The sequence below is a fragment of the Typopeltis vanoorti genome, chromosome 9 (assembly GCF_054136105.1).
Source record: "Typopeltis vanoorti isolate ZY-2024b chromosome 9, IOZ_Tvanoo_1.0, whole genome shotgun sequence".
Taxonomy (NCBI): Eukaryota; Metazoa; Arthropoda; class Arachnida; order Uropygi; family Thelyphonidae; genus Typopeltis; species Typopeltis vanoorti.
The window spans coordinates 71,509,582-71,535,756 of NC_143557.1; the positions used below are offsets into that span (position 1 = coordinate 71,509,582).

General features: G+C 35.4%; 1 protein-coding gene across 8 annotated transcripts in view; it reads left to right on the top strand.

Annotated features, from left to right (window-relative positions):
- LOC150103143 (uncharacterized) overlaps positions 1–26,175 on the top strand; it is a 120,952-nt gene that overhangs the window by 69,413 nt on the left and 25,364 nt on the right. For 3 of the 8 annotated variants that reach the window (XM_090397664.1, XM_090397668.1, XM_090397669.1), the window contains exon 2: positions 13,704–13,819. In XM_090397664.1, coding sequence (XP_090253790.1) covers positions 13,704–13,819 — 116 coding nt within the window. Of the gene's footprint in view, positions 1–463; positions 576–12,759; positions 13,027–13,703; positions 13,820–26,175 lie in introns of those variants that run through there. The other 5 variants (XM_090397661.1, XM_090397667.1, XM_090397665.1 and 2 more) reach the window with 4 other exon arrangements.

The window sequence follows — 26,175 nt, forward strand, 5'->3', positions numbered from 1 at the left end:
TATTACCTATCATTGCAGGAGCACCATCAGTAGTAATAGACACAAGTTTAAAAAGCGGAAGTTTGTGTTGTTTCACAAATTCATCAAATGCCGAAAAAATGTCTTCTCCCCTAGTCCTTCCCAATAATGGTATAATTTTCAAAAGTTCTTCTTTACTTGAATAATCTTGAAATACCATTAACTGAGCAATATCAGTGAAGTCGTTTGATTCATCAAATTGTAATGAAAACGCAACACACTGGTGAATGTCTGACATTAACCTGGCCTGGAAACTTTTCTCCGGCAATTGGAACTCTTCCTATCGGCAATTTGAAACCTTGTTTGCAGCCTAGAAGTAGTCTCTCTCTCTCTCTCTCTCTAGCGACGTCTCGAACCGAGAAGCTCCTTTCTGGAAGCGGGAAACTCCTCTCTCAAGCAACGTGGATCCGGGCAGTCTCTCTGACGGCGAATCTGGACCGGGTGGCCTCCTCTCTGACAGCAATTCTGGAACCGGGACCCCTTCTGCTTGCGTCAGTCCCTTTTTATTAGGCCTCCTCTGAGACCTCGCATGAAGTTTGGCAACTCCCAAAGAATCGGTATGAGTCTTTCATCTTAAGTTTCAAGTTCGGCATGCCTTTTGTTCTCCTCCGCTTTCTTTCGATTGTAAGTTGCCGGCCATCGGAAAGTTGTTTGAACTCTTTCTGACTGACTTGCGTAGATGTTTACACTTAAAGCCTTTCTCAATACAAGTTTCAATAACAATCTTTCTAATGCTGCCATGTACAGCTTCGGCGACAAAAACATTGCCTTTGTCTTTAACACTCTAACATATTCTTATTAAAGCAGTATATACAGTTAGCTTCAAAAGAGTTATTTACAAAAACATCTAATACAAACTATACCGACACAAACAGTTTATTTTTTTACAATATTCACATGGGACTTAACCTAAGTAAAAAATCGATGTAATGTGCTTTGGAATATTTAATATTTAAGCTACAATCACTCGGCTCGCTGTTTGACTTCCACTGATCCAAATTAATTCATTTACCCGGACTTATAAGAACATTACTGATTTGACAATTTTAACGAAAAATAAATAAACAATAGCAACACACTTAAAGCGAATTAAAAATAATACAAAATAATGATGAATAAAATATTTTTCAATTTTAATTTAATTTGTAAGTAAGGAGGAATACAAGAGATCGACCAAAAATCGCTCCGCGATCGACGGGTTGAACTTCCCTGAATTACGATAATGCGCAAAGAAGTAATCATTGTGCACCCAACTTAGTTCTTTGGTAGAAATCGCAGCTCATATGATTCCTGAGTATAAGAAGAAGAAAGTGAGACTGCTTAAAGAAAAATCCAAACGAGTGTTAAACTATTGGCTAGTGTGTTTTTATTGGATGGTAGAGAAGGTCTTGGAAGGGTTGGTTAGAATGCAAAACCAGAATGATGCAAGTAGGAATGTCTATAAGTGACACCACAGGTTCTGAAAGGGCGGTCTAGTTTCAGTAAGCTAGTTACAATTTATAATAATATGACAAATGGAGATATATAGATATATATAGGAGATAGAGTAATTTTTTTTAGGTTTTGTTAATTATCACATGTAGTTTTTTCTCATTGTTGGTTGTGGTCTTTTAACAGAATACTACATGACCAATTGATATTGAAATTAAGAGAAATGGACAGTAGATTGGTGGCTTGGAAATGGAGATGGCTGGATGATAGATATCAGTGAGCTGTATATAGGAAGCAATCGCGAAGTAGTAAGGCGGCAAGTCGGGGGAGATATCAAGTGGTGCTGTTCTGGAAACGAAGGGAAATGTTCAGATGTATACAGATATGCAAGATTGGAGAACATAACAGCAGCGATTTCAGATATCATTTTCATGTTAGGATAATTTGAATAGGCAGTTGCAGTTGGCTGATGAGTGTGTGTGGGGAGGAGGGATGTTAGTTTCAACATTGCCAGGTGTAAAGATATGCACTTAGCCAGAGGGAATAGAAAATGCATTGTATTCTGTTGGTAGAGCTGTGCTCAAAGAGTGGAAGAGCTACTAAAGTGGGGATTAATGATGAGTAAAGAGTCGTAGTTCCAGGAATTGCGTGAATCTCATCCAGAGAATTGTCACGATATTGAAAAGAACACTGACAGATTGGAATAAGAATGTAATTGTGGAATCCTGTGATTCTTGTCATAGGTCACACTTGAAATGCATTACAAGTCTGTTCTTGAGGATATCTGGTAATATGAAAAGACTGGAGAAGTTCCAGAGGGAAGTAACTAAAATTGTATAAGAACTGTAATGTTGAGTTTAAGGTTAGATAGTTCGGAGCACTTGGGGAAGAAGAGGTTATCTCCCTGAAACTATATAAAACTGTTATTATGAAACAAGCAAGTAAGAAAAGAATGAGTACATCAATCTTAAGAAAATTCAAGTATGATGTATAATGTTGCAGGTTTAATGACTTCTGTGATGTCTTGTCCATGGAATAATAATAATGTCAATCGATGTAAATTGTATAACATAATAATGAACGCTAAATTTAAAATAGATGTTTAAAACTTGTTTGCACACATCATTTACCTACTTACCTTTACCTATTTACCTACTCTTTCTACTGTGATAAAAAACGAGTAGATTAAGGAGTTTCATTATAATTTGCATTTTGAAAGAAATTGAAATTCGTTTCAGAAACTGGAGATTTTTTTTTTTTAATTTCAGCAAAAGAACATTTTAACCAACCATAAGGTTGAGGACTAAAACAACTTATCGAATAAAAGAATATTTTACTTCTTATTGAATCAAAGAATATTTAAGTTATAGTGAACAATATGATATTTATTAAAAAGAAAATAATATTTTAGGAAAAGAAACAACAACAAAACAGAAATCTTTCGTTAGCATTTTTGTTGTAAGAGTGCTGATAATTTATTTTATTTTATTTAAGGAAGAGTTTCTAATTGAAAATAACCTCAACAAGCAAGTGAAACTGTCAATATCGTAAAAACTCACAATTTTTGGTTCAAGAGATTGAGTTTATTTTTATTTTATTTATTTATTTTATTTTTTTTTACGATGGCAAAAGGAAGAAATTGACGTGATACATCTAAGAATGTTTTGAAATAATATTTTTATAATTTTAAGAGTTTTAGTGTGTTTAGGGGGGGGGGAGACGGATTTAAAACACAAATAAAGATATCGCTTGCGTACGATGTATGCAAGAAGCAAAAGTTGCCTTCAAGTGGTGCTCATCCTTACTTCTAGCTCTCGTGATAGTTTTGTTATGGTATTTGTAAAAGTATTCGCGAGGTTAAAGTTCAAACCTTTTTTAAGACTGCTAGATAAACGCAGCATTTTACATCAGGAATGCACTTAAACGAACTTGCAGTAAATTGATAACAATAAGCCCTTTGAGCAATTATATCATAATTGCTTTGACCATCTAAGACAGCATTCACAAACTAAGGAGCCGAAGAATTTCAGATATGGTTTGGTTCCGTAAAAGAAATTTCGTGATTTTTTTAACTTATAGTTTGTCATATAGTAGAATTACTTTATTCTAGGAATAAAATCCTTTTGATCTCTGTATCAAATTAATTTCGGCGAGTTGCTGCATCTGGGAACACGATATCTAGTTCCCAAAGGCTGACATCCGAACGTGAGACTTATTCACACTGTTAGCTCAGAATGTTTACTGCACGGTTTCTTTTTCTTTTATCTTTTTTTTTTTTTCGATAATGTGTACCATCTAATTATCAAAAGCAAAGTGTCTTTAGTAGTATTTTAATATGCTTTCTGACTTACATATTTTATATACTGTATTGTCGAATCCTTGGTGTTAGTTCGGCGCGAGATATCACCGTTCTGCAACAATAACTTCATAAACGTTCTCCAGACAAAATGTTTCATGCAGTTTTTCTTCAGGAAATATTTCATAGTTTTCTGAGTTCATCTTTGCAATTTCATTTTCCGTAATTAAATATTCGTTCCATTAAATCAAAATTGTACTTTATCTGGATAAGTGCCATTTAAAAAAACATGTCTGCAGCTACAATAAATTGTCATTGTCTTCGTGGGGCTTCATACAACTACTTTCAAGCAACTTTTCGTCCAACTCCCGGTGAGCTCTGTAAGTCGAACTCGAACATACAGGATGGCCCACAAGTCATGAAGGAGTTGAAACTGTGAATAACTCATAACCAATAAAAAATCTCCAGGTTCTGTATTTCATTATAACAAAAAATAAATAAATAAACAAATAAAAATAATTAATAAATTAAAAAAGTATTAAATGCTTAAACCCCTTCGTGACTTATGGGCTATCCTGTAGTTTGTGGTGATATTTGGATACTGCGCCATAACCCTTTCGTGGAAAGTGAGTATTTGGAGTTCCTGACACAAACCCGTGCACCTGGAGATATCCTGAATCTTCGATTGAGGGAATCCGTTGACATACGAAGGAAGAGACGCACAACTCTTTTCAGAACTCTCGTATTCCTTTCATTAGTTTCTCGTGGGTTTCTTTCAACCATACGATTCCATCTTTTAACGATGCTAAGAACAGTTGGTCTCGGATATTCTGTGTTGACGAGTCGAATGAATTATTATAACAACTCATGATTATAGTGCTTTAGAAGGGAGTTAATCATTGCCGTTTTCATATTTGCTTACAGTTATTTATCACGTTCTCTTGTCTTCATGTGTACCACATTCCTTGTCACTGGGATGGGGGGAAAAAATGTGCTCTCCCATAATTCTTGCAACGTAGTGTATTCATATATACCGTGTTGCCAGAACAGCCAGAACAATATCTATGACTATAGATCATCTGAAAGAAGGCCTTATATAGGTTCAGTTCCGGTTACCAACTAGAGAAACTTTTTATAGGCCTTTCCAAAAACATCAGAAGTATAGTTACCGTTTAATGTATGATGTGCATACCGTACGATTTCTATAGAGAGCGAGAACTATAATAACTTAGCATAGGGAACCTGTCGGTATAATAAAGTAATTTCATTTGAATGAAATGGATATGATATTTTCCATAGAACAATAGCTTCGGTTTACATAGCAGCGAAGTCAGTATACGTTTTCTTGATCAACAAAGAAACAGTCGTCAAGTTCACAGCTCCGTGATGAGACACAAACCACTTGCCAAATTCATCGATATAATTTTCTTGTTTATTGGATAGTGTAACGGAAAGTATCTGTATTAAATAATTAAAGATCCATTGAGATTTTTATCATCAACAACCTTTCACCAATAGACATTAAATTCAGTGAACTCTACGAAATGAAAATGAAAGGTGTAAAAGTTACTATATATAAACGCGCGAATTAATTGACTAAAAAATTAGACTGTTAAACTTACCCCTTGCTTGTCCTTGTCGACTGTAAAAGTTGTCTTAATTTCCCCGCCACCGTTTATTTAATATTTTCTTTATAATTAAAAGTAATAGTTTTAATTAACCCAAGACTAATTTATTTAATTACAAAATCTTTATAATTAGATTTATTATTTAACCATAAAATATAAAATACTGTATGTACTTATAACATAGTACCATTAACTAATTCGTTGAAAAGATGTACAGAATTATCCGCGGTAGATACATTAAGTCAGTCTCATTCAGAGTAAAGGGTTTCCTTCTAGGGGAAAAAAAATCCAAACAGACAAACCGGTCGAAGAACACATAACTAAGAAATCAACTGTGTGAAGTTTATTTGTCAGTTGTGTCAAACTTTGTATAATGATTCTCCTCAATCGTAGTAACATTTTTGTTTGCACTTGCATTCTTTTTATTAAACCATTTTTACAATCATCTGCTGGCATGGTTGGCCAAGTGGTTAGCGTGTCCGCTCTCCAGCCAAGAGGCCACGGAGTAGGCATGGATGTTTGTAATTGTCCTCTCCCAATATGGACTGGGTCTCCAGGGGAGTAGTAGACCCAAAACGTCTTGCAATGGGAGAGGCCTTCGCCCTGCAGTGAGTAGAAAAATAGGCTGTTAATTAAAAAATAAAAAAAATCATCTAAAACGCATTTATAAATTAATCCATTTTAAGTATTGAAATATACTTAAAATCTCTACCATTTAAAGTCTCTACTGACCCCTCGCCCCAATTATGAAAATCATTCTGGCCTCTTCGACTTCTTATTCTTGATTTACTGCAATCCAGCTTAACAACAACTGCATCTTTCTTGCTTATTTTAATGTCCACAGCTCCAGCTAGCTCCATTTTCCAATTTCACTGACCAGGCTGGGAAAACCTGACGTATTTGTTGTTGTAAACCAGTGGTTCTTAACCTGGGGTACGTGCACCAAAGCATTTCCAGGGGTGCGAGAGAAGTTTCTAAATTTTGACCCAGATTCGATGGACGACAGCTATTTAATAAAAGACGTTCATATTGAAATACGAGCCAATGCACTTATTCAAATGGAATTTGAAAAACTGGACTTAGAACAATTCTGGTGTACACAGTTAGAACCTTATCCACAGCTGGCAAAAGCAGCATTGCACACACTTTTACCATTTGCCACCACCTACCAGTGTGAAATGGGATTTTCATCGCTTTTGCACATAAAAATAAAAGCCAGAAATTGCTTAAATGCAAGTGATGACTTATGCGTGGCTCTTTCAAAAAAAGGAGCCTCGCTTCTAAAGTATTATTATGAATAAACAACAACAACATAGCCATTAAAAATTAAGATATTGTTTTGTATGTATGTGTTTATTTTTCAATAAATAAATTATCATGCAATAGATGTAATTTCCAAAATAAAGAAATAGAAACACATTTTTCAAGGGGGTGCGAGAACTTATTTTTAGATTCAAGGGGGTGCCGATCACTAAAAAGTTTACAACAGAGTTTACAACAGTGGGTCTGTTAAGACTCACTGTTGTAAACTGTGACCTAAAGTAAATTCATTTACGAAGAATACCCGACAATTTTCTCTTCTCACAATATTCTGGATCTTTTCCTAACTTTTTTTTTTTTTTTTACCAGGTACGCTGTTGAGAAGTCTCTGTAGCTCAGTTGGTCTCAACAGCTTTTTGTTTGGAAAGACCTTGGTCTGATCCCGTTTATGATGTGAAGTACTTTTGTCAGGGCTTTTCAATGAAAAATTAAGCTGGAAGCATACGGGGGGGGATTTCATTTACCCACCCGGAAAGCTTTTATTTTGTCCCTTTGACAGACAGACCTGCTCTGTAAACACACATATATACAGACATAGAATACAATTGAACAAGGAAACCACCTTGTTCCATAATAATTTTCTCGTAAAATTTATATTGCTAATCCCACCCACTGCTAGGTTGAGGGAAAACATAACACACATACACACTGTTGAGGTGTACTATCCTCTCGGTAATTCAGCCCATACTTTCATCCAAGTTTCATATCTAGTGGGACACCTTCCCCCTGAGCCATTCGTAACCATGTATCCTTTGACACTAAACAGTGCCGAGTGGGAAGATCTCCAAGACTTTTACTGCTCTGTTCCATGGTTATACTACTGTTTGTTCTCCATATCTAGATACTTGTGATCGTGTTAAAAAATTATTCATGTTGGAATGAGTGCCTTCATTTCCCATTCTGTTCAAAATTCAAGCCATGGTTTTCCAAGAAGTGTTCAGAAAAAGAAATATTCTTACAGTTATCAGTTAATCAGAATATGAATAGGTAGCATTTCTGAATGCATACAGATATTCCAAATACTAGAAAGACAAAGGGAAGCACCAAGCCCATTAGTCTATTTATAAAAAATCAGAACCAATGGAAAACCAATAATGACAACATGTGACATCGAATAACTTAGTTCTCATCGATCACACGAGGTCATATTGCAAACCTTTGCTACCCAACAGTAGGGTAATCAATTCCTGTATCACCTCGAAAACAATTAGTCACAACAGAAATCAAGAGTAATGTACAACCCTGGGAAAAAATTTACATTTGAAGAAACTGCGATACGTTTATGAAAGGAAGTGATTCGAATAACTTAGTTCTCATCATCACATGAGGTCAAATAGCAACACTAGTGTAAACATCTAGTCACATCAGAAATCATGAGTAATGCACAACCCTGAAAAAATTTTACCTTTGAAGAAACCGATACGTCTATGAAATAATCACTATGAAAGTGATCATTTATTACAAATGTGTAACTAATGTTCCCAAGCTCTGAACGGGATCTGACCGGATATGAGTCACTCAGTTATTTACAAACAAGTCTAATGAAAATTAAAGACATTTTGAGGTTACACTCACCACCTTGGGAATAAAAACATAGTATGACCCAATGCTAAGGAATTAACGGTGTACCAAAAGGACAGAAAATCTAAGGAAGAAAAATCAAATAGTTTTTCAGGTTATTACAGAAATTTCGTTCTTTCAAGATTGTGTTTTTGTGTGTTGGTGTGGATAAAAATTCAGCTATTTTGGAATATCTATTTGCATTAGGAAGAATCATTCTGGAAAGACTGTAAGTAAATTTAAATTATCATTAGAATTTCTAGACTACATACAAAAAAGTTATTGTAAGCTTTTAAGTCTTTGTTTATCTTAATTAATTTTTTTAAAATGATTTTTGGTTTTTTTCTCTTCATGTAAACTAAAAAAAAACACCATTACCCAAACATTAGTAAACAAGATAACGTTAATTCGAGAAGAGGTTCTCATTTGCCAATAATCTTTTAGTGATGTCACCTCCAACTGATAGTGATAACATCGGAGCAAAAAAAAAAAAAAGGAAAAAAAAGTGTATGTTTGAGGGACACCAGCATATAATTAAATTATGCAGAAAAGCCTAAACACTGCCGCCATCACGAATCTACTCTAAGAATTCCCACCCTTTAACAGGAAAGAAATACCCCAAAACGTATTGGAAAATTAGTACAGCCATCTATAGATAACCAAAGACAAAACATGACGACAATGAAAGATGTGTGTGTCACCCTGGGAAAATTCCAAGATATCTTATCTCAAAAATATCACCCACAATTCCTTAGGCAAACCAAAACACCATGCAATATCACAGAGAGACATATGTTCCCCAGAAATTTTCAAACACATAACGTCACGATTGCTTATCTCTAAATATTACCCACAATGCTTTATGCGAACCGACACAACGTGATGTCCCTGACAGATGATGGGCCCCCAGCGAAATTCGAAACATTTCCAAAATTTATCTTATCACTATCCATCACCCATAATACTATATGCAAACCATTTACTTATCCACAACTCTTAACAACACACATCCAGGACACTGACATCGCTTCCCCTTTCACCCTACCCCTATTCGGTTCATAATATCCCACCAATCACAACACGAATCTTATCCACTAATATATCTCCCTTTTCCATTCAAAACAAAAACGTCACTTATTTACAACTAACAATTACGTCACTTATTTACAACTAACAAATTGCGTCACTTATATTCATCTGATAGCAACACATCCACATCATGATTCCTTATCTTATCTTGATCTTGATCTGATCAGAAGTGTTCCACCAATCACGACACGATTCCTTATCCACTAATATATCTTTCTTTCCATTCAAAACAATAACATCACTTATTTACAACTAATAAATTACGTCACTTATTGACAACAACAAATGATGTCACTTATCTACATCTGAAAACAACACACACCCACGACACGATTCCTTATCTTGATCTGGTTAAAGGTTCCCCACAAATCACGACACGAATCCTTATCTCTACCATCACCCATAATTCCATATGTGAACCAAAACACAAGAACTGACGTCACTGTCACATATGCCCCCAGGGAAATTCCGAACATTCCAAGCACATGACGTCACACACAATGACATCATTTCTTATCAACAAATGACGTCACGATTCATTATCTTATCTTGATCTGATTCAGAGTGCCACCCCTACTACTTAGCCCGAGAAGGAAAATCTCATCCTGTGTGTAGATCTAGACATTATCAAAAGTAAGGGAAGTGAGATCATTCTTTCAAGAAATGAGACAGGACTGCATTTTGGTAACATTGAAGCAGCAATTTGGTAGCAGATGCTCTCCTAATAATAATATGAAAGATGATTGCTGTTCCATTTTAACAAACATTTAACTTTTTATGTAAAGTAGAAACATATAATAAAATACTCAAATCATCAACACCTGAGGATACCAGTTCGTAAACTATCCAAGACACGAACTGTGGATGAAGATAACTGTACCAGTGGTTTTAAAACTGCAGAATCACATGTTCTCATAAAACGGATCCAGATTTTCACCCGTCAGTTATTTAAGCATCTCATTTAAAAACACAAGCAGAGTTAGATGTCTTGCTAAAGATCTGAATTATACCAAAGCACAAACTAAAATCTTGAGGCGTTTAAAAAAAAAAAAAACGGTTTTGAAAGTATCAGTCAAATTCAGATTTTTATTTATTTATTCTTAATGAGTGACGATCCGGTGTTTTGCTACAATGTGAATGTCTAATGGAAACAATAGATATATTCTTTGCTTCTTTACATCAGATTTATACTAGTACTAATACAAAACTATGATCTCAACGTGATGTATCCAAACTTAATCTGAAAACTGTACTTCTACACACTCCTTTTCCTTTTAAGGGGCTTAACAGACCTGAAGCATATAACTGTCCAAGGTATCCTAGAATTTCGTAACCATGATTCCAGGATAAGGTGGTTAGCACTGCGCCTGTAAGTACTTTGTATGTAAATTGCGTATATGTTCTTCTGGCCGGTTTGCCTGTATGCGGGATGAAACTACGGATTTTGCAGGATAAAAAACCTTCCATATCCGTATGAGACCGGTTAACTGACCTTGAAAAGTCCCTATAAAAGTTCTTCGCATTCTAGATGAGATCCGAATCTAGGTCTTTCCAACCAAAGGGTATCGTCGAAACCGATTACACTATGGAGGTTCACTTGTACACACTGAAAATAAATATATTTTTATATGAGGTTGAAAACGTTCAATTACACATATTTTAGTGTGAAAGAAGAAAAGCTTCACATCTCTTCCTTATGAAAGTCTCATGTTAAACTCATTTTGATAAAAAGTTCGTTACAATTAGTTTTACATAAGATTAGCGATAATTTCCTCGATGTAAAAGACAAGTTCTTAAGAATAAAGGATGCAGAAATCAAAGAAGATATTTTTATTGTTCCACCAATGCGACATTTATAATGTTTTTTTTTTTTTTTGTCACATCGTAAATGATCGTGAAAAATAGCATGGAATACTTTCCAAGCTATTATTTGTTAGTGCCATAATATTAACGCCTGTCAAAAATGTCACTTAACTGAGATATTATAGAAGGCATATAACTTCAGGCAAAAAATAGATGTGCACTTTCTTTGCCTACATTGGATGCTGTTTAAAGCGATGTTCGCCAGTGGAGTTACAGTATTTCTCCGATTTTTGTTAGTTCTCAGTTAAAGAAATAAGCGAATTACTTCAAAGAAGACAACCTTGTAAGTAAAATAGTAGGATTCAAAAAAAAAAAAAAAAAAAAAAAAAAAGAGACTCGCCTTCTTTCGGTTTCAGTTTGGTACCATATTTTAATACTCCCGTGGAAAAACCGTTTTCTTTATATTATAATAGCCAGATGGACATGGGGAAGAGAATAAACATAAAAAAGCAGTAAAAGCAGAACCGCAAGTATAAAGAATATTTGATCTCGCATGTAAAGCCATTTATAATTAATACGGTGACTTCAAAATAGAGAGAACATTTATGTTTTCATATGCTACGCGAGGCATGCGTATTATATTTGTTTATAAAATTGCTTTCTTAATGTATTTTCGAAGAATTTCATTTTCATTACTTCTGTCAACATTTGAAAAAAAAAATTCCGTAGAAATTTTAATTTCGTCTGTTGAAAAGTTAGTATAAAATCCTCAAGCATATATGTGCTCATCCAACTAAATTTTTGTAAATGATTTATTTCTATATTTTCAAGTTAGAAGTTATTTAAATTATATACACGATGTCTTCCTTTAAATCATAATTATGATATGTAATGAAGAAGCTTTTTTGAACTTAATTCCATCCGATATAATTGTTGGGTTTTGACTTCATTAAGTACCCGGATTAAATAGCATCTTGTTTTGTGTATGCGCATATAGTTGTATATGACAGAGATGTAAAACACAGCATTATCAGAGCATATTTAATATGGATACTTTTAGGATACCTTAAGGGTATCATAAGAAAGAGGTATCCTTAAGGCCTTTTCTCCCCTTCTAATTCCTTAAAGGAAAGAGCCGCTCTGTAGTAGACATCTTTTTGGAGATATGAAGCGCCTGTGGTCGACCAGACATCAAAGGACGCCGCGGCGAGACAAGTTGAGCTGGCTCCGCTAGGAAGATATTGCAGCTTTGAAGTGCCGCCGTCTCAAAGTTTTGTCAGCCCCAGCACTGGAGGCATGGTCCCGTAACGTGGTCTTGCCAAATAATTAGCCTCTATGTAACCCACTGTTACCCTACTTTGCACCGCTACCCTGCAGTTAGTCTATAATTATTTCCTATTTTTTATTTTGATTAAATGATTCTTATTTTCATAAATTTTAATTTAAATTGTAATCTTGCTTTAAGCATTGCGTGATCCAAAAATAATTCTTGATATAGTAGTACTTAGTGTTAAAAGAATACATACATTGAAACCAAGTATTCACTTTTATCACTAGTATGACTGTCTCCCCTAATTGAACAGTGGTAAGGTCCTGGTGGAATCCGATTGGATCATATGGGAACGTTAGGCCACGCCTTCGTAATGGTAATTGCTAGTGAGAAGGAGCAGTGGCGTTTGGTAGCAGAGATGAGCTTTGAGACGTCCGGTGTATGTTGGTAATGTGTTGTAAGTGTTCCTCATGAAACTGAGAAAGTTGTTTATAAGCTGAATGTTTATAGAGGGTTTGAGGATTGTTTGTATAGGATACGAGTTCCGGATGTGGTTTAATGTGAAAAATTTACCGAGATAGCTGTTATGGGAAAAAAGCTGAGTAAGCAAGGTATGTTAAAACATTGAACTCTTCGTGTGCTAATTATTAACTTATATTTCAGTTTTGATAAAAGAGAATAATTAGAAAAAGGTTTTATCATATTTTTAAAAATTATGAATAAAAAGGTTTTTCCTTTAAGGAAAAAAATATTCAAGGATGGTACATTTTAAGTAGTCCTAAAACTTACATTAAAATGAACGATTATCATTCTATACAGAATGATAATCTATTATCTACTGATAATGATAATCAGTAGAACTAGCTAGCGCTAATTTGTGTGCCAAAAAAAAAAAAAGTAACCGAAACTTATTTATATGTAGTCATTATGCGTCTGTTTTCTGTTAACTTCGTAATACTCATCCATGTTTAGTGATTGCAATTTAAAAAATTAAAATTGTGTGTGGTTACGTTACGACTTATACTGATAATTATGTTTCTGTTCGACTTATGTGTTTTACGCGTGTGTGTGTAATATAAAGTGCTGTTAAACAAAACAATTGCTCTTAAATCGTAACAGCAATAGCTAAGTATTTTTATAAGCTTTACGTAATAGCAGAAATGTGATGTGTTATAAAACTATCGTTATCTCGCATATATATTGTATATGTAGGCTAAGCTAAAAATAGTATTCTTGCAATTAAATAAATTTTGTTTAATTGGAAAATAAACATTTTTGTTGTTTTAAGGAACAGTGCAGTGCTACTTGAATGCCCATTCTAACCCTGCTTGCCAAGTAGACGAAGACACGGCACACCGAACGAAACCGGACCTAACTTGCACCAGCAACTTAGTGATGACTTCGGTAAGTGCAAGATTTTTTTTCCCTCCTATCCTCTATTCTTCCTAATGACACGAAATATCCCTCACTCCCATCCTTCTTTCCACCTCTTGGCGTCGCATAGACCTCTTGTAAGTTGCCGACACTCTGTCTGGAGCCTTTTCCTTCCTAACTCCTGGGTAGACTAGCATTACTAACATTCCGTATTGTATTGCGACCCCGCATGTGTACATGCGATATTTCTGGAGCTTTCAGCGTGCAGGTGGGTTGGCGTTTGCGTGCGTGGACTTCAAAGGAAGCCGACCGAGTTGTAACTAAACCTCCGCCTTATCGCTACATCTGTTGCTCTCCGTAATGCCGCGCGTGACTAAGTTACGATTGAAGGATTTTTGCCGACATAATGAATACTACGACCCCTATACTTAAGAAAATGGTTTTAAGATTTTGGGATCACTAAGTATATTTTAATGTTTTAGGATTAGACTGGAAAATATAGTTTTTGAAATTTGCAAGTTGCTTTTTTTTTTCTCCCACTCTTAATTTATTCATTTGTTTTTGAATAATAGGTTCTGTACGCTCGCAATAAAATTTTTAATGAATCACATTACATAAAAAATTATTCCGATTAATTTATGACTTGTGTTTTTGTACGCAAAGTATATAAAACATAAATCTAGTTGTTGATGGGAATAACGATTAGCCAGTTTAAATGTTCGCTGCTTTATACTAGTAACTTTAAACGAGAATTAAATTGAAATATTACCATTTCTCTCTAGTTTGTCTTTAAACTTGAAATAAGGCTCCAAATTAATTTCGTATTAGTATTATTTTCAACATCGTATTCGGTTTAGAAATCTGTTTGCATTTCTATACATGTATAATATTCTGAATAATTTGCTATTGAAGTAAGTGTCAACTGTAGAAAATAAAATTATATTATTCTACAAATACCTTTTTTGAAGTCACTCATTAGTAAATTTAATTTTTGCGTATTTGCTGTGTGAGGAATTGAACTAAATTTACAGATATTTCATTATTACAGTTAATTCAATTCAAGTAAGTCCTTTTGGATTGAATTTTTTCCTATGTATGGGATTTAAATTATTTTTTAAAATTTATTAAGGGCATAGTAAGTGCGCTTTTTCTTTTATGTTGTGTCCATACACTAGAGGTTAGTTGGTCAGCCTATAGTATGCTAGTACTTGTGTGGGAAGTGTATGTGTTTCATTTTTAAAGAAAACTTTTTTTTATAATTTATTTATATTTTTATTTCTGTTAGCTTTGTACTAAATGTAAAATTAAAACTAATGTAAGCCGTTGTCATTCATGAAAATGTCGCATTTTTATATATTTAATCTTATAAATAAAATGAAATTTTATTCTTTCTTGTGGTTGTATATATGTCATAAACCTTAGAGAAATGTTCAGCAACTTTTATATGATTATTTTTAATTAAAAACAGATTTCTTCTATGTGATTATCATATTATGCATTGGACTGAAAAGACATCCATTGGTTGCTGTCCCTAGTAAGTGGCCAAGGTTACTTGTTGCACGCTTGAAAGAAGCGGCCTTGGAGTTATTTTTCCTTAGAATGAAAAGCATTATTGTTGTAAAGAATGACTCTTTTCATATTCAGTGGTACGGCATATTTGACTCGACAAAAATAACTCGAAGATGCTCTGATAGGATCGTGTTTCTTTATTAGGCAGTAACGCTAGCTTCTGTTCCAGAGATCACTGATGCGATCTCCAGAAAGAGCAAAAAAGTTCTTTCTGAGAAGTAATGAGGTTGTCCTAAATAATTAATAGAAGGCATTTATTTTAATTTGAAGTATGCAAAACGGATAGCAAAAAAAAAAATTCTGATAAAAACTTTAATGTTGAAGAAATTGTATGAAATGAAATATATAGCATTGTTAAGAATTATTATTTGCATCATCTTTTAATAAGTTTTTAGATGTTTATAATTTGAGACTGCTGATAAAATTTATTTGGTAAATTAAATTATATGTTATTGTCTCAACTGCCGTTTTTTTTTTTTTTTGTCTGTTTTTCAGCCATAAGTGACTGTCCCCAATTGCATTGATAGCACTATCATTTTATCTTATTCTTCCGGTAGAGGGCGCCTCTTCGTAGAAAGCTGTCGGTAACAACAAAGCTTGCAGCCTTGTGTACCGTCAACAGCGCAGTGGCGGCGGCTCCTTTGACTAGTCTGCGTTTGACAGTTTAACGTCCCTGGAGAATTGATTGTTCATTGTGCTAGAGGAAGTGTCAGGGGTGTAAATAGCTACCAGCTTGTTATTCGAATCACTTGTGCGTAGAGAATCATTTTGGAAATGGAAAAATAATAAATATATCCTTTAGTCATTAATCTCTTGAGATTTTTTAAATGACAAATACGTGTGTCTACCTTTAATCATAACGCCGCATTTTTAATACACCTTACTATTAACTTTAACATTTCTTCCGAGGGGGGGTGTTTTATTTTTGAACTATTCAATGGTTCAGTATTTTAGAGAACTGCGTCATTCCCCCCCCCCCCAACTGTTCATTGTATATTGAATATGATATCGGTTGATTTGCAGTACAGTAAGGAATGTTAATCATATCGAGTATTTTTTGTTGATTTACATGTATAACGGCATTATATACGCCATCACATTTCTGAGATGTAGAATACCTATTCTTAGTTTGGAATTTGTTAATAGTTGAAAAGAACTGGCTTTGATTTTAATTAATGCGTCATATTTTAAGTTGCTTGTTTTCATACTTCCATTCCAGTTTTTTTTTTTCCCCTATTGATCCCAGAGATTGAAGAGAGACTACATAATCCAGCTGCTATTTCTGGATTGTCTACACGAACACGTCATAGATTTATTACTCAGGCAGACGCTGAGTCCATAAGCTTGATAGGCCATGAAGTGGGAATCGTTCACTACGGTAATACCAGTCTTGTGGCCTACTGATGCACCGACCCACAACTTGCTTATTTATATCCCGCTGCGATATTATGAATCATTCGATTAATTTGGTCTTCAATCAATGAATGAGTATCCAGGACTGACAACCAAACTAATTTATTTTATATTTTATTTTCAAAATGGAGAAAAAAGTAAGTTGACTGATTCCATTCTTGCGTCTGAGGCAAGATGTTTGCAAGATTCGTCTCTTTTAATGGTTTACTGTTGTTGTTGTTTTTTTGTCTATATTTAAAGGTATCACATTCATAACTTTCTTAAATTCCCCGTCGTCAGCATGCAATACGAACAGCTCTTATTACGGTAGATAACGGCGATAACTGGTGCTCTCAACAGCTTGCGTCTCGCTTACTCACAGGGTCAGAGTTTCGTGGGAAGTGGTTCAATATCTACTACTTCTACCGTGTCGCATCTTTTGAACTGTAATAGCTTTCTTGGCGATGTTTACCACCGTACTTGGTGTATCGGAAATTGCCTCTTTATCTCCTCCATCGAGAGTGGAGGTCTTCCCTCCCTCCCCAAGCTGTAGATAGTGTGGACAGTATATTATGAAACCGAGTTTGCAGTGATTGTCCAAAAAAGTGCCTCTCTTCGAATAATGAATATTAACCTTTGATTAAATCGAATCGGCAAGTTACGGCTAATCAAACTTACAAGTCGATAACATAGTTGCATTGGACTCGTGTTTTGATAAGAGGGCATCCTCGCCTTGTTAGATAGTGAAATAGTTAGCCATTGAAAACTGGGAGTTTCTTATTACCCTACAGAAATGTTTTTTTTTTTTTTTTGATGTGATTGCTTAAGGGGTGTTGTGGAAACGCAAACAAATCGTTAGATTAAAAAAAATGTGCTTTTCTTAATTCTGTTCCAATAAGATATATATGAATTAGGTAAGTTCAATTTATTTTTTATACTTCGTGTCTTGGTACATGGCTAAACAGTGGCATAGTCTAGAATAGAAGATTTTTATTTATTTATTTATTTATTTAATATATTATAACACACACACACACGGAATGTCACGAGACCTATAAGCAGATTACTGTTGTGTGCGGGCAATCATGAAGATGGACTGTAAAATGATGTTGCTTAGCAGTGGCTCTTGATCTAATGATATTGGAGGAAAGTGGAAAACGGATAAAGTAATACCGTGCAAACTGTTATATTCGTTCTATTAAAAGTTACTGCCTACAAATCTGGCCTTTAACCAAAAAGGGAAAATAAATTTTCCATTTGAAAGAGGACAGACATTTTTATTTCAATAGCTTCTGCTGCATGTACGATTTGGTAGACCCCCCCCCCACCACTACAACCAAAAAAAAAACCCCTTTAAACGTTATTTAAAAATATGTTTGAAATAAGTGATTCGACTCTAGTCTCATAACAAGTATCTGTTTATTAGCTTTCATTTAAAAATATGGTTCTTTGGCCAGAATCATTGCCGTTAAGTTGATATTGAGTAAAAAACAAAATAAATAATGGCACAAATAACCACACGATATATGCAGCATTTTTTCAGTCAACCAATGCTGTAAATAGCAGATGTAGTTTGGAAATTGTTGGATAAGAAACATCACTGTAAGCAAAATGCCTCATCTCAAACTTTCGTAACAAAATTAAACACTGGTCCATTTTTGATGTACCATTTTACACAGCTTAAATACGATCTGTTTATAATTTTGTACGAGAAATCCTCATTTTTACAATAAATTTTAGTGAGGATCTCTCACTGAGTTGCACCATAGGGTTGTTTATATCTAAATACGGTTTTTTTCCACTGTTCTACAACATTAATTACTACTAACAGTAATTTTCTTTATGAGCGTACAACTGGTTAGTTCTAAAAATATTACTTAGCGTATTTGAACAAAGTAGAACCTTCCTAATGATTTTTATTTATTTTTTTTTCGTTTTGTCGAATAGAAAACGTTCTTTTTATCACCCGCAAAGATAAATTGCATTCCAAACTAGGATTAGTCCGTTTGTGCTAATCTGCAAAGCATTCCAATACTCCATTCTTACAGGTATGTCCACCTGTAGGCTGTGTTAATTAAAAGCCCAACCTTATTGCTAAGCAGAAGCACCGGCGGTATCCCACTTTCATTCCACATTAGCAACGCTTTTATCCATCCGTCTAACGTGTCTGTCGTTTTTCTTATCCCCCCTCCATCCTTTTCTTCCCCCCCTCCCTCTTGCTCCCCTCCATGTGCGTGTGGCATCGTCCCAACGCTACAGCTGCTACTTGCTTGGGCGGCTAGATCAAAGCATGCCGCCATGTTTCACCACTGGCCAACCCCGCGGCTTGCGCCTGGCTGGCAGCCATCATTTCAACTGAATCACCACAGCAGCGTTTGCTGTTTGACTTTTAAGATAACGACCGCTTATGTTTCTGGTTGCTTTCTTTTTTTTCTTCTTAGTTTTTTTTTATTTTTAAAGGAAAGAAATACTGTGACAATACGTTACAAGAAGAAAAGGCGGGAATATGTTTAAAGTAATCAAGCCTTCTCATGGAAAAAAGGAGGAGGGCGCAAAGAAATCCAGCTATTTCTATCCTGTTGATACAGAGCAGTCCTGTCAAACTCATCTAATCTTGAAGATCTTTCTTTGAACTTATTCTAACGAGGACGACCATTCGTTGGGGGGGGGGGGGGTGAAACACTTTCACAGCTCGGTAGTTGAGAAACACCGGATTAAAAGAGCATTTATTTTACTTGTAATAGATTTATCTGTAAAAATAAAATGCCTTATAGTAGATAACATCTATTTAATTGTTTTAATCACATTCACGGAGAAGGATTAAACAGAAAGATAGAATGGGTGTTTGTAAATGCGTTGTATGTGTATTTATGTACAGCCTCATGGTTAAACGCTTAAAATGAAAAACTGATCTTTTATTTTTTTTTTCAGTTAATATTTTTCTGCTGTGATTTATTGGAAATGATCCCGTGGTAATCATTACCACTTAAAATCAGCCTACTTAGAAACGTGTTAGGAGTAATATATGTGTGTTTGTCCTTATAATGTTAAATCTATGTAAAATATCGTTTGTTAAGAAGCCAATGTTACTATGGCAACCATGGATTCTGCATTTAACAGCCAAGTCGTAAGATACGTGGTATCTTCGAAACGTGCGAGTACCAACTTACAACAGATTTAATATTTTTCTTATTATTTGAAAGGTTTCATTGGTAGCACTAATGTGTTAGTTTTCCCCCCCTTTTAAATTTTTTAATACTTTTTTGAGAGAAGAAAAAGAGGGTATCATATAAGAATTGCATATTGCTTCCACTTATTTAACACGCAGTTATCGATCCTTATCCAAGGTTATCGATTAAACCTGAACTTTTTAGATTATCAAACATAAATGGCTGCTCTTTATTAAATTCACATTTTGCATTAATTGATAGCATTATCTCTTAAAAAAATAGGGCAGGGCAAACTCCATAAATCACGATACTTTAATAATTGACAAAAACGATAAATGTTTATACTTTATTTTGCACAGTTTAGAAAGTAAATACAGTAGAATCTGTCTTAACAGCAAGAACGGGACTTCGCCGATTCCGCATACGAGATTTTGCCGGATAATTGAATATATATTTCGAGAACTTACATCTTTGTGATGCCATGTGTAGAAATTGCAGCCTGCGAAGTTCGTTGGTCGTGTTTATCGATCTGCCGGCCAAAATTAAATAAATAATATCAAAAATCGTGTGGATTTTTTAAAATTTAAAACACATACACATAATTTTATATTTCACAAAATCAAATTTAAATATTTAAAAATTACGGTTCGTATTATCAGAAAGTTGTTGTGAATTTCTTAGTGTGACGACATAACTTCGAATGTACAAGATTGTCACCGGAGTTTAAAAAGTCACTGTATATCCAATGAAGTTTCATAACATTATGTGCTGACATAGATGAACATTGCTTGGCAAATCTTGCCAGAATGCAAGCCCATTGTGCATATTTTTCTTATCTCATAGGCTTAAATTTCGGTTTTAAATTTAGACCTTCGAAAGTGCCGTTGTTTTGGTATTGCTGGTTACGAGGGATTTTACTGTATTTAAAGAAAAAGAGTTTGGTTTTGTCAGTGGTATCTATGACAAAACTGGAACACTCCACCCCCAAAACGGATAATTTCTCAAAATAATATACATATATTTTTTTTTCATGGCAGTTTCATGAAAGGCTATCAATTTTTAGTACTTCAGCATACTAAATGTGGATGGGCTGAGGATCGAATAATCGGAAGCCATGCTCCTGTAGATCAACAAGTAGTGCTACTATTCAACTCACTTCAAGCCACTAATCAAGGTGGTGGAGTCAGACCTGATGATAAAAATTATCCACTAAAGACTCGGCCCGTGTCACAACAGGATGCACTTGATGCAACTAATATTAATACACGGTTTTAGATGTCTTATAACATGAATTCTAAGGAACACAATCCAAATACCAATATATGCACTTTTACAAAAAGAATAGTAGTAAAGGGGTTGACTTGAATGCTAGTAAAGAGTAAGTCGGGTCGAAGAAGGTTATTGATATGTACAAGAACGAAAGACAATATTCATTAATTGACCGAATATCGTTCTGAAAAATACGATAAAAGTGTAGTAAAGGTCCATTATGTATAGCATGGTGGTATTATGTATTTTTTGTTTGTTTATTTTCCTTTCAACATACAGTGATTTTCTATTTTTTTCTACCTCTAAGAATATGTGCAAGCACTTAAGATGTATACTAGCTTTATTGATGCTGAAAGCTCACTCCGTACGTTCTTAGATTGATTTGACAGCTTCCGGCTGGTAAAAATCAAAGGAGGGGGGGGGGGGTTAAGTTTCCGATTTGATGTTGAAGGTGTTTATTTATTTTTATCAACAATAAATTTTATTCTCTAAATACAACAGTATCTTCGGAACTCAAAGTAATTATATCTTTGTACCATCAACTAAGATGTTGATACGTCGGATAATTTTGAAGTCCACATCTTTGTAATGACTAAATTTAATGATTTACTAAAAATCATTAAAGAGAAATGTGTTTTTGTCGAATACACAAGGACAAAACAACATGCAGACAATTATTGCCTGTGCTGCAGTTCCCAAGCTAGCAAAAGTAGTGATAGCAATTTTTTGAACTTTCCGCTCGTTATATATTAATGCTGTGTGTATTACTATTACTAGTTCGTGCTTTTCCAAACAGGTTTTTCAAAAAAGCCGAAGGCAAGGGTGTTCAATGGAACTTGCATAAAGTCACGTGTCAGACAACTTAGATGCTAGAGCGCAGCACGGGGGATTGGGGGAAGGGGAGAGTTAAGGTCGTTAAAAAGAACCGACGGTCAATTCGGCTGTCAAAGTCTCTGGTCCGAAGGAAAATCTGTAAAGCAGAGGCAACTACCTTAACGCCACTGGCGCATGTTCTCTGTAATTAAGGCATGTTACTTCGCACGCCGGATCGGAGGCCGTGTCAGTTAATAGATGGTTGGGATAGCCAGTAATATCAATCCTAGCTTTTAATTCCCCTTATAATTTTCCCCGCTTTTGCTTTTTGCCTTTGTGACTTTGCCGCGGAGCGCTGAATTGTGGCAGGACGAGCTTTGCTTACGAACACTAGCTGTGGAGCAGGGCAGGTGTCGACTATTGCGAATTCGAGGTGGAGAACTTAGTAAAAACGCCGCTCTATAATTCTGTTTCATCTTTTGAACCAATGTACGTGGATTATAGTAAAACATTAAGATATAGCTCCTTAGTTTTTCGTTGACGTTATCGCATGGAATGTTATTTCATTTTTTTTTAACTTTTGGTTTAATATCGAAAAAAAAAACATTTTTGTCGGTCGGGTGGGGATTTGAACCTATGCTGAATGCTTACAGAACAGTTTATGTTTCGAAATAAAATCTCAGAATTTAATTGTTAAGTATTCACTTCATCAAAAAATCATTCATGTTTTGGGCTTGGACTACATTTCATGAGTGTTCAACTTTCAGGCTACCAAACACTGTCACTGACTTGACCAACAGTGTTTGCATTCAGTTAGCGATGTTATTCTGCTGTAACATGAGAGCAAGGGGGGAGGGATGTTAACATTAATAGATTACAAAACGTAAACTTCTAATTATAACTGAAACTCCGCTCCGGTTGGACTGATTTTCATTGAACTTTTAATGAATTTATATTATTTTGTCTTTCTGTCAAATAATTTTGTCTCGTTTACAGAAAGATGGGAGAATTTTCGAAGAAAAGCGATAAACAATAATACCACTGAGTTGAAGCTGAAAAACTTGCTTTAGGGTAACGGGAAGTTCTAGAACTGCGAACTGTTACCCTTGACTCTTTCTGAGGTTATCTCTCCCAGGTAGTATTGCCCCTTTAACGGAAAGTTTGCTTTTTTTTAAGTCACAAAACTGACCTCTAAAACAGCAGTTCCCAAAAGCTTGAGTAGATTATGTAGTTTTGCTTCAGCCATATGTATACGTTTTAATACATTTTACTCCTAATATCTGTATAGCAAGAAAATTATTACATCTTAAATACAAAAATTATGGAAAATTAATCTTTTTTGTTTTGGCACAGTTTTTAATTAATTCATCTGTATTGATTGTAGAGCAATTTCATGCTCTGTCTATTGCTAGACCAGTGAGTCGTTCCTGAGCCATCGTAGAGCGATTTAATTTACAAAATGTGGAGTGGAAGAAATAGAGAAAGGCGAAAATAATGTAGGATCATCAGCGAGCACCAGGACGGCTTGATTTATTTCAGTTTTTTATTATTAATCAAGGTTTTACTAATTTTTTTCGAAGGCTGTAATTTTTTCCCCGAACTATATAGCAAAATCGACCCCCTAGGCGATTGCCTAGGTTCGCCTAATGATAAAACCAGTCCTGATAGTAACCTAGGATGTCTCCGTATAACATGGTTTCCGAATTCTATTACTGTACATTGCTATCGAGTAAACCGTGATATTCAGTCAGTAATGAAGTAGGGGAGGGGTCATATCCTTGGCGATTCCCGAAGGTCGTTGAGGAAGTTCATGATCTAATAGAAAAGGCCTTTTCAGTTGGCATCAGTGTATCTCTGCCTCCCATCTAAGCTTGTATGACGGTCTTATCTCCGAATGGAGACTGACGGTCGGTGTGTTGTCGAGCCAGCAGCAAATTGGGGACTTCCGCCGCAGAATCGGATTTCACTCAAAGAAAAGCAGAGGGCGCGTGTAGGAGGGCAGCTGCCAGTGCCTTGACCTTTTACGTCACGGCTTTGAAATCGGCGGCGTTAGGCTTAACGGTCTTGCCTTGCACACATCACTGGCGCCAAACGAGAAGCTACCGTCATCATAATGATAGAGTCCGACTTTGACAGTTGCTGTTCGTCTTTCAGCAGCATCTCGTACATCTTTCACTTTATCCCTGTTTCATTTTTTTACTCTGTTTCGTGGTAGGATAACATTTTCTTTAAAAAAATGTTCCAAACGATTAGATTTTTGCTTACAGTATCGAGTTGCGCATGCGCACATTGCGACCCACCCAACATAAACAACGAAGGGTGAACGAGCAATAAAATTGTCATCTTGGTATTTAGATCACTGTCGCGAAGAATGCGTGCCGTTTTTAGCAGCTGTAATTAGGTTGTTGACACGAAGTTTAGTTAGGACCGCAAACTCGTAAGCGGTATGACTGAGAAATAGCCTTTCATGTTTCTCTCTTTTTAATTTTTTTTTTATTCCTCCTTCGCTCTTTCTCTAGTGGAAAAAGTATTCTGTGTATACCGAATACTTCACCTAGCAGCGTGTTACAAGCTGTATAATAAATTAACAGGCCGCACTCCGTGTGTGTTTACCGGATGTGGGTATAGGTTGATTGATTGTATTCGGTGAGCCATGAAGCCATACTATTGTAATGCCCTGAGACACCCACCGAGATAGAACCGGGTAGAAGAGCACTGTAAGTGGGATTGGCTAGGTCGTTTCCACGAATGCACTTCTCCACCCCAGTCGGTGGCTTTAATGTTAGGCATAGAAAAGGTGGCCGAAAAGGACCTCCTAGTATACTCTTCATATTGTTTGCGAGCACGGTCATTGTGAAGCAGACATTTTAGCCGTAACAAAGAGAACCCTAGTGGAAAATCGACCGGAAGAACACTAACAGGAAAAATAAGAAATAATCGTGCATTTTTTTTTTTTTTTTTTTGTTGTTGTTAACCAGACTTATAGGTCTAGTTAGTAGCTAAATACGTTGATATATTTTTAGTTAATAAATTATCCCTGTTGGTTGTTGAGTGGAAAAACGTCCTGCACATATTTCTTTTGTCATTCAACTTTATCATGACCAAATGTCGCTGACATAACCGGTCCGACAAAATTTTAAGACGCGCTAACGCCTGATAACCGCGATAAGAAGACTTTAGGTGTTGCCGGTGGTCGTTTTGGTGGTCTTCGTGTGTGTTCTGCTATCGCCATGAATTAAGGAGATGGATGCGAAGGTAAAGACTTTCGGGTGCGTTTCACGAAAGTGGGTGGGTTTACAAAATCACGATGGCTCTGGCAGCAGTGGATAAATTGTTTCCTTAAGCTCTGTCACGCGATTGTAAAGCCATGGGAACCTTCGATTGAGGTTTCCGAAATCAGCTCTAAAGCTATTTAATTAATGACTTGCATGAGAAGAAAGTGAATTTCATTATTACTTTTTTTTTTTTGCAAGCTGCACATGCGGCAGCTGATACTTAACCTGCTCTTTAGATATTTCTATACATTTTGTTCCAAAGGTGCACCTGCTGCTTTAAGGATTGTTTTAATTTTTAATGAATATTTGCTTTTTTATTGTATATTTTTGAGCATTGTGTATTTTTTGTATTATATATTTTAATATCACAGTCTATACTGTTGTAGAAGGTATATGTATGGCTGTTTGACTTTATCTCCCTTGTAATCCGAATGAGGTGAAGATGCTTTTATGCATCATCATATGTTACAGATACAGTTATAATTTTCATATCTGTACTATGAACGATGGTACTTAAGGTTTTTCAGGCCATACCTGCCCAGATTAGTAACCATAATTTTACGATAAGGTCGCTAGTCTTATGCGTAAATATATATTGTGTGTGTAAATTGCGTGTTTCGTACTGGTTGTAGGATTAAAAACCTGGGCCAAGGAGGGGGAAAAACTGTCCCTGTGAGGCTGGCTAACTCATCTCTATTTGAAAAGCCCGGGTAAAGTTCATCGCATCCTAGACAGGATTCCGACCCAGGTCTTTCACCCAGAGGGACTCGTCGAAACCGACTGAACTACGGAGACTCAGCAAGTTATGTCATAGGATGTTTTAGTAGAAGACTGTATCACCTGTAAGCAGCTTTGTTGACCTTGATGGAAATGCCACGAAACATACACTAAGACTCAG